The sequence below is a fragment of the Ambystoma mexicanum genome, chromosome 7p, assembly GCF_040938575.1.
Source record: "Ambystoma mexicanum isolate Mex_15411 chromosome 7p, UKY_AmexF1_1, whole genome shotgun sequence".
Taxonomy (NCBI): Eukaryota; Metazoa; Chordata; class Amphibia; order Caudata; family Ambystomatidae; genus Ambystoma; species Ambystoma mexicanum.
The window spans coordinates 267,527,715-267,541,643 of record NC_090939.1 but is presented as its reverse complement, the minus strand read 5'-3'; the positions used below and the strand labels follow the sequence as shown (position 1 = coordinate 267,541,643).

Genomic DNA, 13,929 nt, shown 5'->3' with positions numbered 1-13,929 from the left:
GACCTTGGCTCTGAGGGAGGGTGTCCCAGACTGCTGAAAGGAAGGATTGAAGGGTGGTGTGTAGGGGCTAGGGGCAAGCAGAAGCCCGCCCGAGCTATGGACAAAACCCACTGTCATCGGTGACAGTTTGCCACGCCTCCAGATGAGACGAGATTCGTCCTCCCACCGGAGTCTCATGCGAGTGCCAAAAAATATTTTGCAGACTTAAAAGTGGAGAGACTACCTGTCCCTGAAGAAGAGGCTGACAACCGAGAGAAAAACAGGCCACATGGCTGCCTCCGGCAGGAGTTACCCGGCAGAGGATCAGTCCTGCGTGACCTGCGATAATGGAACCCTCTAAAACCTGAAGAGTATCGAGATAGTGACCCAGATCTGAGCTTTGACTGGGGCCTTCACGAGCAGCGACACAGACCTGCCAGTTTGCGTGCTCACCTTAGGTTTGGCAAGCTCGTCATCCATTGAAGAATGAAACTCTTTGCAATCAAAAGGCAGGTCCAGAACTTTATCTTGGACCTCCTTCGAAAACTTTGTTGCATGAAATCAAACCAGACGAGAGGTGTCCACCCCCAGCATGAGGCCACAAGCAGAGGGGTCAACATGATGCGCAACAGCCTCCAGCACATCCTGCGCCAAACTCTAGCATCTGACAAGCCGCCTTTAAAGTCTTCTAACCTGTCGACAGGAATGAATTCCTGGAAGTCAGCCAAATCTCTCCACAGTTTCATATTTGCCGCCACCAGGATGATCTGCGCTGGGCTGACGCAATTGCAGCACCAAATTGCCAAAATTGTTCTTGCCCAAGGAATTAAACAATTTGTCCTACTTGGACAGAATTTGAGCCGCAGCTGCGGAAGTCGCAGAAGCCGGTTTAGATTGCAGAGTGGCGGCCGCTGCCACCACCGAGGATTGGAGCGGGCATGATGCCAAAGCTACTTCCTCGGAGGTGTGAAGCCTAACAGGTGTCAATTCTTTTATTTATATGCAGCCTGGTGTGGGGTTTATCCCAGACCTGGCATGCCTCGGCCAGGACGTCCCGGTACGCTCCTGTGGAGACAAGGTTAGCGCCCCGAAAGCACCCCTTCCTCTGGAGCAGGTGCCTCAGACATTGGTATATCAAGGAGCGACATATCCAGTACCCGGTCGTGAAATGCTCGTACAGAGTGGGGCTGCTCCTCACTGTTCTGATCTGTCAAGTGGTCGTCTAGAGCATCCGGATCTCCGGCGCCCCCCCCCCCCACCACCACCCCGGCCGACTGCGACGCGACAAGCATCAGATGAACATCACGCTCGGCTGAAGACTTGTCCACCGGGAGGCAGAGGCGGAAGAGCCGGAGGAGGGCCGGGCGACAGAGGAAGTGCTACCGCTAGGGAGACGGGCACCATGACAGAACTGTCGGGGCAGGCAACGGAGTCTGAGGGCATATTTCCCTAAAGAGGTCCTTAAAGTACTCCATCATGGGATCAGCGTTCATTAGACTATGAAATTTCCCAAAAAAGGCATCCTCTGCCAAGGCCTAAGGCGCCAGAGTGGGCAGAGATCTCTCATGAGGAACATAATCCCACGAACGTAGAGAGGAGGGCTGCCAAGAGGGCCTGCCACCAACTGGGTCTACACAGAGCAATGGGGCAGATGGAGGAAACGAAACCGAATGTGGTAGAGGCATCGGAGCACGCCCCGAGAGGGGCCTCGAACCGTGGTTCGGTACAGAAAGCCTCAGAGGCCTGAGGGCGCACCCTGGTGTGGCAAGCCCCAGACAAGGAGCCCTCAGAGTGAATTCCGGTACCAAACGCCTCAGCATGACTATGGTGGCTATTAGCACCTGATCGGTGAACCGGAGATCGTGATCCGGTATAGGCAGGCCCCTCGCGGAAACCCTCGGCACCTCAGGGATAACCCCGGTAGCAGAGTTTTTGAAGCCCCTCCCGGACCTGGAGGACCCCGGGAAGGAGTCCCCCGGCAGGGGTGCCCTGAAAAGTAAAGAGTTGTAAATGCGATGGAACCTTCTGGAAGATTTCCTCCCACCTACGAAGACAACGTTGAAGTGCCCGGACCGAAAGGGAGTTGCAGAAGAAACCCCGAGTCCCAACGGTGATCCGGTCCCAGACACTCCAAGCAGAGAGAATTTGGATCCGCCCTAGCGAAGCAACGCTCGCAAGAAGAACAAGTGGCAAATCGCAGATGCTCCACACAGACGGAGGACTACGCGGCTGCAAAACCGGAGCAGGAGAGAAGGACAACGGGAAAGAAAAAGTCTTCCAGGTGATGCTAGTGCGTCCAGCCCCAACCGCGTGGAGAAAAGGACTGAAGGGCGATGCGCGGTGCAGAGCTAAGGAGGGCGGGTTACGGCCGCTTGCGGTACCCTGCGTAAAAAGGACATTTTTCGATTGGATTTTTTACAAAAAGTGCTCCAGTCCTTTCCCACTGGACGGAATGTCCCAAAAGTATGGAGGAAAGGAGACGGGAACGTGGGAGTAAGCAGTTCTGGTAAGTAAACGTTAAAGTCTCTGCAAAAGGTCTCAGAAGTAGTTTGTAACAAGAAAAACCGTATGTTGGGTCACAAGCTGATTAGGCCTGCGAGTTGCAAAAGTTTCAAGCACATTCACTGCGAGAGGCAAGTACTCGGTCTTATTTCCACAGTACCTTTCAATGAAGAAAAAGATGCAGCTGATGACTTCTGTTCCTGCAGATCTCGCTGTTCCTGTACCTCAGTCGTGGGGACAAGAGGGAGGACGTCGGGGGACTCCTGCACTGGGAATGGTCAAAATGCTGGCACTTGGCAAATCTTCAATTCCGGTGGTTGTGAGTAAAGCATGCAAACTGGTGTCCCTCTCCCTGGTTATAAGGTTTCCTGCAGCACTCCAAGGAAAATGCAACCAGCTCCGAGATTGGTATCCAGGTGGCTTACTGTCGAGTTGATTGGTCCCACCAACTCAAAGGAAGAAGTGGACCTTATAGGGGCATCTTGACGATTCGGACCTGCAGCAGGGCTTCACCAGCAAACCAACGGTCCAGGAGTTGCAGCAGCCATCCTCTTCAAGCTAGTCTGCGGTTCTTTTGTTCCAGTGGTCGCCTCTGCCTTTTATTCAGTTCTCTCCCATTCATTCCAGTCAAGCTGCCACTCACCCAAGCAGGGTGGCTGTCCTTGCCGGACAGTCAGCCAGCCAATCATGCCACAGTGCATTTGGGTCTCCTAGGAGACCAAGCACAGGGAGTTTCGGGCACCCCACTCACTTCCTGCCCACCCGAGACTCTGTGGTGCCAGAGGCGGTCTTCAGTCCTGAAGCCCGCCAAAGGCGAAGGAACAAAGGGATCAAACCTAGTTTGGCGTGCAGAGACACTCTAGAAGGACCTTTCCAAAAAGAAATGGTGAAAAAAAGAAGACTGGCACCTGTTTAACAAAGGAGGCTCAGACGCCATCTTGAAAAAAATGGCTCCCGCGATTTTTAGCTACCAGTGTTCGCGGTCAGGAAAAATCATGGTAGTTCGTTGTAAAACCACTGCCACCAGCCATTTCGATAGGAAAGGGTAGCATTTGACTGCTACGTGAGTTTCAAAACACAGGGCATACTAGGTAACCCCTCCAGCGCTCTATAGGAAAATAGTGTGTGCTGGGTCAAGGAATTTAAAAAGACTTTACTAGTCAATTTAAAGTAACATTCGCTGGGAAACAATAGTTAATCCTAGATAAGGTGTTTAAACCTTGGGACAGCCGAAATGGCTTCCTTGTGTCACTGCACTGAGGGTGCTGTGTGACGCATGAAAAGATGATGCCTATGGAGTCGTCTAAAATTCGACAACCAAAAGAAAAAAAAAACACAGCAAACAAACAGAATAAAAAAGTACATAGTCCCAAAGTTCAGCAAAAGAGCTGGGGGTCTCCAAGGTAGAGAGGAATTTAGACATTTTGAGAATTCTCCTTAACAGCATTTACCTAAATGTTTAGGTGGAAAAAAGTGTCACGGATCAGAAGGTGGAGAGCAGGGTGTGGGGCAGAGATGGTTTGCCACGCAAGCACCGTGGCTTTGCCAATGCTTTTTCAAACATGTTGCTGCAAAATACTCTGCAGCAAGTGGATGGATTGCCACCAGTATGAAGGAAAGAGAACCAGACGTACGAGTTAAGTATGCAGAAAAAAGTAGGTCACCTTTTCAGTTTCAAAGCGCAAACTTCCAAAGAAACTTGGCCTCTTGTAGGCAGACTACAAATCTTCACAGGTGCAAGTGAAATTATCCACTCCTAAAAAAATGAAACCCTTGCTCAGGAATATATTACACTTCTATTGCGTGCCCAATTCCATAATTCAGAACATTTTTCAAAATGTCAATAACTGCTACAAATAGAAATGTTGGAGGGAGTTCTAACCAGTTGAGACTTAAAAGGTGAAGCCATTATAAACAGAAGTTATTTGTATGCTCGATAAGATTTCAATGGGCATTTTGTGCATTGCATTACTTACTTTTTGGGATAAAGTGGCATAAAGACATCATCATCCAATGTTCTTCTCATTCTCATCAGAAGCGCCTTCAATAAAGCCTACAAACAAATTTACATAGGTCAATTCTGAAGGGAAAAAAGATATACAAATACAAAGTAGATCTATAAAAACACACAATTCTCAGAGGTCAGCATTGGCAAATCTCTGAGCACGCACTTTATAATAGATGTAAAGGGGCATTGTTAGGGAGTTTTTCTAAACGCCATCTATTTAGGACTTTAGGAAAACTCCCAACGAGAGAGTCTTGTGACAAATCAACTTCCGGGGCACCAGTGTTCCAGGGAAGAATATCGGTTTATAAACCATCAATCAACCCCACACCTTTAGTAGACCAGAATGAATACAAACAGATTGGAAAACAAATGAATTATAAGACCTCCTTGTACAATTCTTGGTAACGTGGACGGAAGAGCAGGCTTATCTCGGCAAGGTCATGGATCTTTGGTTAGTTGCAACACAGCGAAAAAATACAATTATAACCCAAAGATAAAAGGGACTGTCCAGTCAAGGTTGTGCAAAAATAAAATCTACTTTATTACTACAACAGACAGTTCTAGCACACTACAAATATGACCACCCTGTAAAGGAACAGATTACAGAGTTTCACGAAGGAAAAGGGATGCATTCTGGATACTGATAGGAGGGTAGTTGGTAAAGTAATCAGTCACACAGTTCAAGGTTATTCGGTTTCAGTACCAAGGGGGCAAAGGGTTGTAACTGTCTGTAGGGGCCTTCAGAGAAGGACCAGGGGGGCAGAAGCACAATGTACCTGGTGCTGAAGAAGTTCTTGGTGCTTGACAGCATCAAGGCGGGTCCAGGCCACTTCGCAGCCCTCGAGACAGTTAGTGGCAGGAGACCGACTCAGGTTCAAGGTGGCAAGCAGCTCAGCAAGCTAGGCTGGACGGACATCTGCAGGTTGTCCAGCACGGCAGCTCAGGACAAGAATCGTCTGTGCTGGTTGGGAGATCTGGAATGCTGGTCGAGGCGGCTCAGAGGACTCTGTGACTGCAGTGTGACAGCAGTCAGCAGTGCAGACTGATGCAGTTACAGGCCTTGAAAAGGTCCTTAAACGATGGATGCCGGATGTTGCTTGTGTGGCACACCTAGCTTCTTCATAGGGCTTGTGACCTTACAAGGCGGTCGGCCCAAAACTCAGGAGAGTGTTTACAGGCAACGGCCTTGTCCTTAGTTCAGATACTCTCTGGCATTTCCCACCACGAAGCTTTCTGGCAGAGCCTAGCAGGGCACGCTGTGTGCCGGCTAGGTACCAGTTCTAGAGCTGCTGGACGAGTCCTCCAAGTCCAGTATATACCCATGTTCCTTGGGAGATGTTTAGGGGAGGGATCTTGCTTGCCTCTTGGCACTCCTGGCCTTCCCTTTACTGGCAAAAGACGTAAGGTAAACTGTACCTTCAGCTCGGGTCCAAACAAGGCCTAACTCCTTTTGAAGCATTCAGATGATCTGCTAACTTAGGGGTTCAGCCCTCTTTAAAAGCCAAATGGGCCCCAGTAATTGGTGCAGGCTAAGACCACCTTAATGAACTAATACTGGGTCCCCCACCAACAATCTTCTGTTATGCATGAGGTCAGGACCAGAGTGCTCTGCAACAGGACCGACAAGGGGGTGACACCATATACCCAAGTCCCACCCATCTCCCTGTCTGTTGTAGATCAAAGTGTCTCTCTGGTTAACTGAGCCCTCTGACTTTTGATTAAAGCGCAGAGTTCCCTTGAAGTTTGTGCTGGGCGCAGACTTCCAGTCCCCCAAACCACATACTTCTCCCTTCTGAAAGGGGTCTGCTCTGCAGGGACACCAGCGTTAACTGCTGGACCCAGACAGGCCATTCACTGCCTTTCATACAGAGAGGTGGGAACTAGCGTCAAGTTGACACCATTGCATAACAAAGGGGTGTTTGTCCCGCCTTCCAGTTGTCTCTTCAGCAACCAGGCCCACTCAGAAGGATTGCCTCAATTATCTCGTAGGACAAAAGGAATGCAGATCCATGGAGCCTTTGATATTTAAATGAGACTGCCCATGCTGGAAAAAGGTGTGCCTGCCCCCTCCTTGAGATGCTTTAATGTACCCGGGGCTGTCACATTAGCTGAATCTGAAGACAGGGGAAGACCGCACCGGTAGGCTGCGTCTTCCCAGAGTACATGCGACTATGCATTTTGTGCTGGAAGCAGATGAAATGTGCGCAGAATGGCCTCACACATTTCTTGGATGTTGGTCTCCCAACATTCATTTTCATTATTGTTAGGCAAGATTGTATGCAGTACCCTTTGGGTGCACTACAACAACCCTGACCCCCCTGGCAATAGGAACCCAACCTTTGGAATAAGTCTGTACTACACAGGATGGTAGTGGGATTGAGCAGCCAGGCATATCTCAAGAGGGGTCAATGTGAGCTGTAGGGGAGTTAGAGATTCACGGTGCCAATTATTCAAATAAACTTACACAAGGTTTCTTGATTAAACAATTATTAATTTAACAGTCAGTTGAAGTAAGCCTTCATCAGAAGGGCAATATAACAGTTAACACACACTCCAAAAACGCTGAATATTTATAAATCATTAAGTACCCTTTTGGGATGGCACACAGATACTTCCTACACCCTCAGGTGACATTAGTAACTAGGACACTGGGCATTAATATAATACTGTTTGCATTTAGAGTGAGACTTAAGAGCATGTCAAAGAAAAAGGTCATTAGGACAAAACAAGAGCTCTCACAAATATTCTGAAAGCAGGTAAGTACTTTTGAACCTTCCCCACTCCCCCCACTACAAAATGTGTTAACCCCTTTGTTAGGCAAAGTTTGTATGCAGTACCCTCTGGGGCCACTACACACAACTAGGACTACAGGTGTAAGCAAAACCAACCTTTGGTATAGGTCTGTACCACTCAGTTTTTTGTAGCGAGCTGAGCAGCCAGGCTCATCTCAAGAGGGAATGTGAGCCTGAAAGGGTGTTACACAGAGGTCTATAATTACAAGTATTCAGATACACTTATACTCAAGGTTTCTTGGTAAAACACGTAATTTATTACAGTCATTTAGAAAAAGTTCACTAGAAGGAGGCAATCAATATCACACTGAAATATACTACAGTACTTAACACCATCAGGTTCTGAGACATTTCAACTGCTTTGAACTTACAGCAAAATGGCATTCAGAGCATGTGAAGTAGGAGCAAAAAGGCATACGTTAAAACAAATAATGGAGTTACTCTTCAACAGTGCAAATACTTTTAGTTCACCAGAGGAGTTGATTGAATCCAATAGGTAGGCCCAAGTCAAGGGACTAGTGTCTTGTATAGGTAAAAACAGTTCTGGTATTTAAACTGAAAAGTCTTTGCCACGGTTCTCGGAAGTAGTTCGCAGCAGAAAGGTTCATATGTCGGGTCACAAGCTGACTAGGCCTGCAAGTTGCCAAAGTTGTACGCACCTTCGCAGTGAGGCAAGTTCTCCGTCGGGTTTTCACAGTACCTTGTATAGAAGAAAAAGATGCAGCTGAAGACTTCTGCTCCTGCAGATCTTGCTGTTCCTGAGCCCCAGTCGTGGAGACAAGAGGGAGGACATCAGGGGACTCGTGCACTGCACCAGGACTGGTTGCAAAGCTGGCAAACTGGCAAACTGGCAAATTTTCGATTACGGTTGCTATTCTTCAAGCACACAAGCTGGTGTCCTTTCCCCTGGATAATCCTAACCAGCTCTGAGAATGGTATCCGGGTGGCTTATGAGTTGATTGGTCCTACCAACTCAAAGCAAGAAGTCGTCCTTGAAGGGCTTCTCTGCCGAGGTGAACTTGGCGATTCAAACCTGCAGCAGGGCTTCACCGGCAAGCCAACAGTCCAGTAGCTGCAGCAGCTGTCCTCTTCCAGCTGGTCTTCGGTTCTTTCGTTCCAGTTGTCGACTGCCTTTCAGTCCAAGAGACTCGCCTTTTATACAGGTCTCACCCATTCATTCCAGCCTAGCTGCCACTCACCCAGCAGAGTGGCTGTCCTTGCCGGACAGTCAGCCAGCCAATCACGCCACAGTGCACTTGGGTCTCCTAGGAGAGTAAGTACAGGGAGTTTGGGGCACCTCCCTCACTTCCTGCCCACCCCAGACACTCTGGCGCCAGAGGCAGTCTTCAGTCCTGAAACCCGCCAAAGGCGTAGGAACAAAGGAACCAAACCTAGTTTGGCACGCAGAGACAAACTCTAGAAGGACATTTCTAAAAAGAAATGGTGAAAAAAAGACGGGGCCTGTTTAAACAAAGGGGGCTCAGACGCCATCTTAAAAAACATGGCTCCCGTGATTTTTACCTACTGGCGTTCACAGTCGGGAAAAATCATGGAAGTTCGTTGTAAAATCACTGCCACCAGCCATTTCGATAGGAAAGGGTAGCATTTGACCGCTACATGAGTTTCTAGACACGGTGGATACTTGGTAACCCCTCCAGCACTCTATTGTAAGATAGAGCGGGCTGGGTCTAGGAATTTAAAAAGACTAGTAAAGTCAATTTAACTTTACATTCTCTGGGAAATGGTAGTTTATCCCAGAGAAGGTATTTAAACCTTGGGACAGCCAAAAGGCTTCCCTGTGTCACTGCACTGAGGGTGCTGTGTGACACCTGAACAAGATGATGCCTATGGAGTCTTCTAAAACTCCATAATTAAAGAACACAAGAGTAAAACGCACATCAAAATACATGAGTGTGGGAAAAAAGGCTCACACTCTTTCGGTGAAAAAATCAAGTCCTCAAAATCCAGCTAAATTGCTGGGGTCTCTAAGGTGAAGGGAATTCGCACATGTATGAGAATTCTCCCCAACACCCTTCCTGGAAGAAAGACCAAACAATGCCAGAGGGAGGAAGTCATTCGGGGAGCCAGGCAAGGACAGTCAATTGGGCAAAAGTCTAGGTTAGCTGAAGCACTTCTCAGGGGTAGGTAAACAAGTCTTGCGCAATGTTTTAGAAGTCTTTGTAGAAAAGAAGAAATCAAAGTAGGGCCACAAGCTGGTTAGGCTTGCGAAGTAAAGAAGCTGTCAGCAACTCTACAGAAGCAACCACAACAAGTCTTAATTGACATCAAGTGAAGTTATACAACAGGAGGTAAGTTCTCTTCGACTGTACAGTACCTTTGGTAAGAAGAAAAGGGCTTTGGCTGGCTTCTTTTCCTGTGCCGCTCTGCGGATCCTGTGTTCTCGTGCCTCAGTCGTGGGGACAAGAGTGAGGAAGTCTATAGGACTCCTGCACTGCAATGGGACTATCAGCGACAGAAATGTTTCAACTTCTATTCAGTGGCACTTTGTGGTTTCAGCTCCTCGCGTCTCAGCAAACAGCACCACCAGGGACACTTGGCTGTTCAGATGAGCTTTCCTTACAACTGGGGTCCAGCACTCTGTTTAGGTGGCTCAGGCTCGGTCAGTCCTGCTTCCTGAGAGTCCGGAGGATCTTCCTGGAGCGCTTAGCCAACTTCAAAGCAACGCACATATCTGGTGTTCCTCTCCCTGGCTAGTCGGTTCCAGCAGCAACTGCAGTCGAAATTCAACTAACTCTGAGAGGATGCCCAGGTGGCTTACTTTGGAGTTGATTGGTCCCACCAACTCAAGGGGATAAGTCGTCCTTGCCGGGCTTCCGTCGATGCATACTTGGCAAGTTGGCACTGCAGCAGGGCTTCACCGGGCAAACCAACGGTCCAGGAGTTGCAGCAGGCGTCCTCTTCAAGTGGTTTGGTTCCTTCATCCAGTGGTCGACTGTCTTCCAAGCAAAAGACTTGCCTTTTGTACAGTTCTCTCCCTTTCATTCCAGCCTGTCACTGTTAGTGAAGATTTGCACAGAACTGGTAAATCTTCATGACCTGGGTCAACCCCAGAACATCTTGCATTATTAGTGGGATATCTTTCCTTAATACCTCAATAAGTGGGAACCTTTTTCCACACTCGCATAATCTTTAATTCTTTTTATGGGTGTCATTTAAAAACTCTCCATAGTGTCTTTTTGAAGGTATCCTCTAACAACTTATTGGCAATAAGTGACTGTTGCTGGGTTGCCCTAGGGGATCCCCTTTTAACGTTCTTGTGCTAACCTTGAGTGAACTACAGTTCCCATGGGTAGAAGGGATCTTTGGATCCCTTTTACATTTTGTTAAGTGAAACCAGCACACCCCACCTTATGTGGAGTGCTGGGGAGAGGCAATGGATGCCCTTTCACACTAAAACTAACAAATGTTACAGTGACAAGCTTACCGTCAATGGCAGGTGGCAGTGATACCTTGTATTAATTTGGTGCACCTTCACTGCAGGCTGTGTTCACAGCTGCAGTAAAGGGACCAAAGGGCGTCAAATTTTACTAAAATGTCCCCAGTCTTTTTTCGCTATTTTAGTGTTTGTCGTTTCTTGTTCCTTGGCCTGACATCCAGGGCAAGAAAATCCTTTGTGTGATTTTTTGTCTTCGTCGGGAGTCCCCTGGACTCCCCATCCAGGCTCCAGTCTGTCTGTGAGTAGGAAGGGAGAGAGGAGTCCGAAACTCACCAGCCCTTTGTCTTCCGCCTTGCCTGAATGGGGACAAATCCCAGTGGGGGGCTGGCTGGCCTGACTGGACAACCAGACCGCCCCTTCTTTTAAAATGCGGGCAGAGAATGCAGAGGTTGTGCTGCAATTTCTGATAAATGCTGCAAACCTGGAAGCTGAAGACATGTCGACCACTGGAACTTAAACCGAAGAGGATGACGAAGAAAAAGCAGCGGAAACAATTTCCAGTGACCGGAGAGCCTGCTCTGTAACCGGAGCCTGCTGTAGCCCTTCCTTCCAATCGACCTGGGGACTCCGAAAACGACGACCCCGAGCCTGGTGAGACCCACTAGACTCAAGAAGACCTGCATTTTGAGCCATCCCACATATTGCTGCGACCTTGCTTTGTTGCAATACCCTGGGACCTGAAGCCATTGTGCGGTACACAGTGTTCCGAATTCTGAATCTCGCTGAAACTTCGTGGACATCCTGGTGTATCTCCAGAGATACAAATCAAGTCCGAAAAGTCCCCTCACCCGAGTGCCGGACCTTTGTAACGAGAATTCAACCATGATTTTCGGTCTTCTTCTGTGCTCCTTGAAAAGGCGCCAAATCCACAGAACTGCATTCAGCCGCAAAGGAGACCTTGCCTAGAGCCTTCTTCATCGATCCCTGCTGCATAGTCCCTTCTAAGGTCTTGTTGTCAGTCACCACAACAAGGAATCCAATGAGCGGGTATTTGGCTGCAGACCCTGAAGTTCTTCTGCTGCACAATCCTCAATGCTGAAGTACAGTGTTGGCTTGAGCCGGTTAGGATTTCTGTGTAGCTATGGGTTGTTTTCTGTGATGGGGAGGCCTCTCATCCAGTACACCCAGTCCCACTGCTAGAATCCTGCTAGGGTGTCTTCTGTGAAGCCCCTGGACCCTCCAAATTCTAAAGTGTAGTACTTATCTGTTTGCCCAGTTTTCCTAAGGAAACCGACTTTTGCTACTAAAGAACCTATTCTGACACTGCCTGTTGATCACTACTCCTATTAACCCCCCCATCCCCCTTCTGTCACTGAGAAAACATGCTCCAAGAAAACGGGAAAGACTTTCAAGGGATTGGGACTTCTGCCTAGAAAAGAAAATAAGTGTTTAAAAGTTACTTACTTGTAAAGAGTTGGTTACCAACCAACTCTAAGAGTGAACAGTTACAAAAGTTCTTACTGATCTTGAATGTGTGATGCACTATTCTTAAAAGTATGGTTAACGGCTTTTCTTCCTTAGCAACTGTTTTGCCAGTCTAATAGAAAGTAGATGTTAGGCAGAATTGCTTGCAAAACCCTCTGGGACCACCACACACAATTAGGACTACAGGTGCAAGCAAGACCAACCTTTGGTATAAGTCTGTACCACACAGATTGCTGGTAGCGAGCTGAGCAGCCAGGCTCATCTCAAGAGTGAATGTGATCAGTACAAGTAGTTAGACAAAGGACTTTCAATTACAGTGGTTCAAGTAGACACTTATACTCAAGGTTTCTTGGTAAAACACTAAGGATGAGGCAGGAAGGCAGCGAGTTGGAAAATAAAAGCCTTTTTATTCAGGTGTGCAAGGAAAAGTATTTAAAGGAAAATATAAAGAACTTCAATTCAGTCTTCTGCTCCTTCCTTTGTAGGGATGAACCTGTTGTCTCCCTAGGTTAATCCGCATAAGCCCAGAGAGTCTTTGGTGTGGCTCCCTCTCCCTCAGCTCGGGTGTTCTGAATGAAATCAGATGAAACTCTGTCCGTTATCAGTTTCTTCCTTAAATAGGGGACAGGTGGCTTTTGACCAATTAGAAGGGACTTGGTTATTAAGTCTATAAATACCCCCATAAACCCTGCCCCTTTCCTCTCTGTACAAAGGTTGCCAAGATGTCTCATCCACTGTTCCGGTGGCTTTCCCCTTCCGTGGGTTGCTGCCGAACCAACAGGTGAGTTTCTTGTATGTCGGCAGGAGAGGGGAGCGGGTATTGTCAAGTCCGTGTCACGTTTGTCTCGCTCAGCGTCTGTACCTGTTTGTTCATCATTGATAATGAACGGATGCCAGAGACGCCGTTCACCTTCCTCGTGGTTCCAAGTTCCCATTTCTGAGCTTCCACAACCCCTCCCATCTGCGTTCGAGCTGAAACTTCGGTTTACTGGCCGTGGCCCCGCTCTGCTTTGTCTGCCGGCCAGAAACCTCCCTCCGCTTGTGTCTCCCACTTAGATTTGTGGCTGGCCGTTGATTCCAACACGGCATGGGTCAAACTTAGAGGCCATCCTGCCTCCACAACCACATGTTCACAAACCCTCCCCGAAGAATCGAGCCCTTTGGGTCGATCAACACTCCTGGACAAGTAATCAGGTACCACCTGGAAGGCAGCGGGTTTATGAAGGGTTTTGAAACAAAAAGCAGGTCGTTAGAAACCACTGCAGCATTTGCTGATTTTAATCTTTAATAGCCAGCCACTGTAAAGGGGCGTGGTCTGAATACCGTAAATATCTGCCCCAAGAGGTAATATCTAAGGGTTTCCACTGCCCATTTAATAAAAAGGCACTTTCTCTATTGTCGAATAAGCTTCTTCATGTGCCAAGAGTTTGACTGATAAAAGCAACAGGGTATATGTTCTCGTCAACCCCCTGTGAAAGCACTGCACCTAGACCAGAACCGGAGGCATCCGTCTGTAGAAAGAACTCCTCATTGAAATTGGGACACCGGAGAACAGGTAGAGCTGAAATGGCCTTCTTTAACTGGTGGAAAGCTTGACGAGCCTTGGGGTCGGAGTGTAAATCTTGTTTGTAGGTAGTTTTCAGGGCTTCGGTCAATGGAGCTGCTACTGAAGAAAATAAAGGAATGAATCTCCTGTAGTAACCTACAAACCCCAAAAAGGCTATTTGTTTGCGGTTACTTGGCATAGGAAGCCTTAGTATGGCGTC

General features: G+C 48.1%; 1 protein-coding gene across 3 annotated transcripts in view; it reads right to left on the bottom strand.

Annotated features, from left to right (window-relative positions):
* The window catches only part of PAXBP1 (PAX3 and PAX7 binding protein 1), a 503,587-nt gene that overhangs the window by 94,829 nt on the left and 394,829 nt on the right, over window positions 1–13,929 (bottom strand). For all 3 annotated transcript variants that reach the window (XR_011283466.1, XM_069636333.1, XM_069636334.1), the window contains exon 14: window positions 4,458–4,534. Coding sequence is in view for 2 of the 3 variants with exons in the window: in XM_069636333.1 (XP_069492434.1) it covers window positions 4,458–4,534 (77 nt within the window). In the remaining variant the exon portion in view is untranslated. The remainder of the gene's footprint in view (window positions 1–4,457; window positions 4,535–13,929) is intronic.